Below are 5069 nucleotides of genomic sequence, written 5' to 3'. Positions count from 1 at the left end.
ACCCCGGGTTCGTTTTCCTGGGGGTTGGGAGAGCAGAGGGAGGGGCAGACAGGGAAGCACAACCAGCTTCCAGAGCTACCCATGCGTGGCTGGGGTCGGGAAGCTCCGTGGGCACTGGAGCACACCTGGGTTCAGGTGACCTTCAAACCAATCAGGGAAATATCCCCAAAATCCCCACAGCTCAGAGCCACTGGAAAAGTCAGGAAGTTTAACACGGGAAGGGTTAATGAGCACAGATCCCTGACAAATCCCTGATTTTTCTCTCCTGCTTTGAAAAACATCCTCCAGCACCTTCTTTTCCCTGCCCTTGGGATTTGAGAAGTGGGATTCCAGAAAGGGGATGTTTTCCAAGTGGGGGTTTGTGTTGGGGNCCATCCTGGATTCTGTGTAAACACCCAGCAGTTCTGTGTCTCCTGGGGCTGTAGGAGCTGCCCAGCCCTGCAGGGAGGGCCCTGCTCTGAGTGGGAGTTAAAACACAAGGGCAGCTTTTCACCAGCTCTGACATTTGCCACCTACAAAACAAGACTGTTCTAACAAGAAACAAGACTTCTCTATTTCTAAAAGTTCTCACCCCCTGGCAATGCTTCAGTTCCAATCCTGGTTCTCCCTCCCAAGAAAACCAGTGGTTGTGGCAGTGCCAGAGGCAGAAGGCACAGGGAGTTGTCCGAGGAGATTCCTCCAGGTTTCTAGGGAGAACCAGAAGGTTTAGGAAGCCCCTTCCATGCATCCCTCGAGCTCTTTCCTGCTCCAGCACAGGCACTTGTTTCCAGCCATCGAGCTCTTCGTGAAGGTGAGCCCTGTACAGCTCAAAGTTTGTTCATCAAGGAATTTTTTGGGATATTTGAGAATTCTTTGACAGCACTGAGGGAGGTGAAATGACAGGCAGAGCTGGTTTCATTCATGTGCCTTCTTGGCTTATGAGGGCTGCAAACCCTAATGGATTAACCTATTAACTGAATAAATGATACACTTGGGGGTTTTTATACTTCAACCCCTTACATTTAATCTAAATTTTAAAGCTGGGCTTTAGGGGAATCACAGGCTTAAAAATTAGACCCTGATCTCTTCCAACAAGTGAAGCCTCACTCAGGCAGCAGCAACCCTGTAAAACTTTGCCTCAATTTAACAAACCCTTTAAACAAACCCTTCAACTAAAATCCAACACAAAATACACGAGGGCAACACCCCTGTGGCCACACAGAGTTTCTCCTCTTCCTTCCCTCCTTCTTCAGGGCTCCCACGGTCCTTTAGTCCGAAGTTCTTAATGAATTTATTCTGTTTCAGTGCTTTAGACATTCCACCTCCATTTAGGCTGGTAAATCTTTGTTTCCCGTGACCACAAACTGATCTAATTCCTCGCAGTGACGTGGGTGGGTTTTATGTTCATGCACACAAACCAGGTGGGGGCTGTTTCCTCCGGGAGGGCTGCTGTGATTTTTCCCTTTTGTTTCCCAACTTGTGGCACGTCCATCGTGCATTTGAATGGAAAACAAGATCTCCCAGGGGACAGGGCTCCTCATCATCTCTCTGTGCATGTCTGGAGAAGGACAGAAAGATATTTTGCACGAAATTACCTTTTAGTAGAGACAAGTAACGTGCTGTGTACTCACAGATCCGGGTTTTCTGCTTCCCTGCCATCAAAATCTGTTATCATCACACACAGAACTCTTTATTTTTCCAACTGCAGGCTGGCAGTGATGGGGAAAGTATTGGAAACTGCCCCTTCTCTCAGCGCCTCTTCATGATCCTGTGGCTGAAAGGGGTCATATTCAACGTCACCACGGTGGATTTGAAGAGGTGAGGTCGTGGCTCTCGGATCGAACTTCTGGGATTTGAACTTTTCACCACAACTCTTCCGAAAAAACGGGGATTTTTAAAGGGCTGCTCTTTTCTGCCGGGCTGGGAGAGCTGGGGGTGTTCAGCTTGTGGAAGGGAAGGCTCTGGGGAGACCTCAGAGGTCTTTCCAGTCCCTTAAAGGGGGTTATAAAAAGAGGGACTTTTTATATGGGCAGAGACAAGGGGGAATGGTCTTGAGCTGAAGGAGGGCAGGGTTAGATGGGATATTGGGAAGCAATTCCTGGCTGGGAGGGTGGGGAGGCCCTGGCACAGGTTGCCCAGAGGAGCTGTGGCTGCCCCTGGATCCCTGGAAGTGTCCAAGGCCAGGTTGGATGGGTCCCTGCCCATGGTAGGGGGTGGAACTGGATGATCTTTCAGCTCCTTTCCAGCCCAAACCATCCTGTGATTCTTTGATTTTAAATGTTAGTTTGTGGCATTTCAGTGCAGAAATCACAGCTGTGGTTCCTGGTGGGATTAACCCCTTCTCTTCCCCCTCCCAGAAAACCTGCAGACCTGCAGAACCTGGCCCCAGGCACCAACCCCCCCTTCATGACTTTCGACGGCGAAGTGAAAACCGACGTCAACAAGATCGAGGAATTCTTGGAAGAGAAGCTGGTGCCACCCCGGTACCGTGTCCCCCGTCCCCTCAGGGCCCTGCACGGGGGTCTGTGACCAAACCCCCTCAGTTTTGGGGGGTCAGGCCCTCAGGGAGCTGCACGTGTGTGTGCGGGAGGCTCGAAGGGGCTGTTTTGGGTGACAGGGAGAGGGGCAACTTCGGCCGGTGTGGAACAGACTCGAAGCCAGGGGTGTCCCTGGGGTGTCCCAAGGGACAGGACAAGAGGAAACAGCCTTAAATTGCCCCAGGGCAGGTTCAGATCAGAGATTAGAAACAATTTCTCCCTGCAGGAGTGGTCAGGCCTTGCAATAAGTATCCCAGGGAGGTGGTGGAGTCCCTGTGTCTGGGAGTGTTCCAGAGGTGTCTGGATGTGGCCCTTGGGGACAGGGATTACGGGTGATCCTGGTGGTGCTGGGGTGGCACTGGATGATCCTGGAGGTCTCCCCCAGCCTTGATGGTTCTGGGATTCTCTGAAGCAAAGGGCAGCAAACACACATTTCGAGCGTCCAGGTGGACCCATCTTGCTGCACAGGAGAGTCTTTGAGGTTTTGATTTGTCCTTCTCCACCCCAGCAGCTCTTCCCAACCTTGCTGCCCCTCCACCAGCAGCTCTGTGTCCCTGCCCACACACCTTTTCCCCCAGGGCTTAAAACAAGGGATTTTTAGCTTAGGGTGGTTCCCTTTGAGTGCTGTGGGGTCACCCCGGAGTGTAAATAAACAGGTGTTAATTAGTGGAGCTGAAAGCAAAGGCTAATTATCCAACTTTGTCTGTTTTAACCCCTCAGGTATCCCAAACTTGCCCCCAAGCACCCCGAGTCCAACTCCGCGGGAAATGACGTGTTTGCCAAGTTCTCTGCGTTTATAAAGAACCCGAGGAAAGATGCAAATGAAAGTAAGTGCTGTGGTGGGAGAGGGGAACCAGAGCTGTGCAATTCCAGGACTCTGTGCTGGAGGTGTCCCACTTCCAGCTCAGTGATTTTCCAGAGGCTGTGGGAATCTGTGCCTTAACTGAGGATTCCCAAGGTTGGTTAAAGCAGATAGAGCTGTAACCATGGGAGCACCAATTCCAGCCTCTCCTCATTCCTTCAGCTCCCAGGTAGTGCTGGAGCTGCCCCACAGCTTTGCCAAAAGCACAGCCCCCTGGAACCATTTCCATGAAAAATGAGGATTCCAGCCCCAGGTCTCTAAAGCAGGACCCTCACGACCACCACACGTGGCCTTAAGCTGAAGGAGGGCAGGGTTACATTGGATATTAGGGAGAAATTCTTCCCTGGGAGGGGTGTGAGGCCCTGGTACAGGTTGGTTGTTGTCTCCCCAACCCTGGAAGTGTTCAAGGCCAGGTTTGGAGCAACCAGGTCTAGCGGAAGGTGTCCCTGCCCACGGCACGGGGTTGGAACGGGACGAACTTTTAAGGTCCTTTCCAACCCGAACCATTCTGGGATTCTCTCTCTCTGCGCTCCAGCTCTCAGGCCTGTTCCCTGGGCTGGTTTTGAACACCCCAAAGTGGCATCCTGGTGGCTTCTTGTCCTTCCCACAGGCCAGCACTGGCCCCGTGGCTCCCGAGGCAGGAGCCGGTGCGAAGGCAGAGCCAAATCCCGCTCCACGGCGGGGCTGGAGGAGCCATTCCTGGTAACTCAGCCCCGCGCTGGTTGTTCTCAGATCTCCCCCCTGAGCTCTTTAGAGCTCTTATCCCAGCATTAAGTGTTAAGCTCGGGATAAAGGAATTGCAGGCGTTGGCAGGGCCAGCTGCCCGCGAGCTGGGCGGGTGCCAGGAGACAGGATGCGGGAGGCGCCTTTCTGCTCCGTGTCAGCGAGACCTTGGTACGGGCTCGACTGATCTTTCGATTGTCTTTACCCAGATTTGGAAAAGTCTCTGCTGAAAGCCCTGAGGAAGCTGGACAACTATTTAAACAGCCCCCTGCCTGACGAAATCGACGCTTACAGCACGGAGGAGATCACCGCTTCCAGCCGGAAATTCCTGGATGGAGATGAGCTCACTTTAGCCGATTGCAACCTCCTACCAAAGCTCCACATAATCAAGGTTTGCATTTGCCTTTTTAGCTCCCTGCACAGCAGCTTCAGTCCTTTTCTGGAAGGCAGAGGGATCCCTTCTCTACTCCAAGGCCACCCAGGAGCTGTGCGGGGACACCGAAGCCGTTTCCTCGCAGGCAAATCCTCGCATTGATGACTCCGGCTCTGGAATCCCTGTTTTCCTGTCTGGGATGTGCCTGCAGTCACTGAGCTGCTCACAAGGGTGAAATGAGTGTGGGATTCAGGGCTGCAGAGAAAGGTTCTCGTTTTCATTTCATAGGCAAAGTGCACATGACCACGGCCAAGGAAGGTTATGTTGTATTGTCCATTCCAATTCCCGTCTCTCCCACGTTTAATCCCAAGCTCTGGCTTTGCTGAGCATCCCCACATGGACCAGTCAGCCTGACAGGGTGGCCACCACCCACTGCCTCCCAGCCAAGGCTCCCAACCTCTTCTTGTAGCATTGTGGAGCACCCACATGCCCCAAAGAGTCCCTGTGACCTGGGACTGGTGTTGGCAAAGCCCATTCCTGGGTTATTCCAAAAAGCTGGAGAGGGACTTTTCACAAGGGCAGGGAGTGACAGGAC

The 5069-nt window shown here is 52.8% G+C and overlaps 1 protein-coding gene across 1 annotated transcript in view; it reads left to right on the top strand.

Annotated features, from left to right (window-relative positions):
• Positions 1–668: 668 nt before the first annotated feature.
• CLIC6 (chloride intracellular channel 6) overlaps positions 669–5069 on the top strand; it is a 6459-nt gene continuing 2058 nt past the window's right edge. Inside the window, exons 1-5 of the mRNA XM_018085715.2 lie at positions 669–790; positions 1688–1797; positions 2337–2462; positions 3237–3343; positions 4311–4492. Coding sequence (XP_017941204.1) covers positions 722–790; positions 1688–1797; positions 2337–2462; positions 3237–3343; positions 4311–4492 — 594 coding nt within the window. The 5' untranslated portion in view covers positions 669–721. The remainder of the gene's footprint in view (positions 791–1687; positions 1798–2336; positions 2463–3236; positions 3344–4310; positions 4493–5069) is intronic.

This window comes from Manacus vitellinus, unplaced genomic scaffold, assembly GCF_001715985.3.
Source record: "Manacus vitellinus isolate BGI_N305 unplaced genomic scaffold, ASM171598v3 scaffold_86_pilon, whole genome shotgun sequence".
Taxonomy (NCBI): Eukaryota; Metazoa; Chordata; class Aves; order Passeriformes; family Pipridae; genus Manacus; species Manacus vitellinus.
The sequence above is the reverse complement of the archived record's forward strand: the minus strand, read 5'-3'. Positions and strand labels throughout refer to the sequence as shown.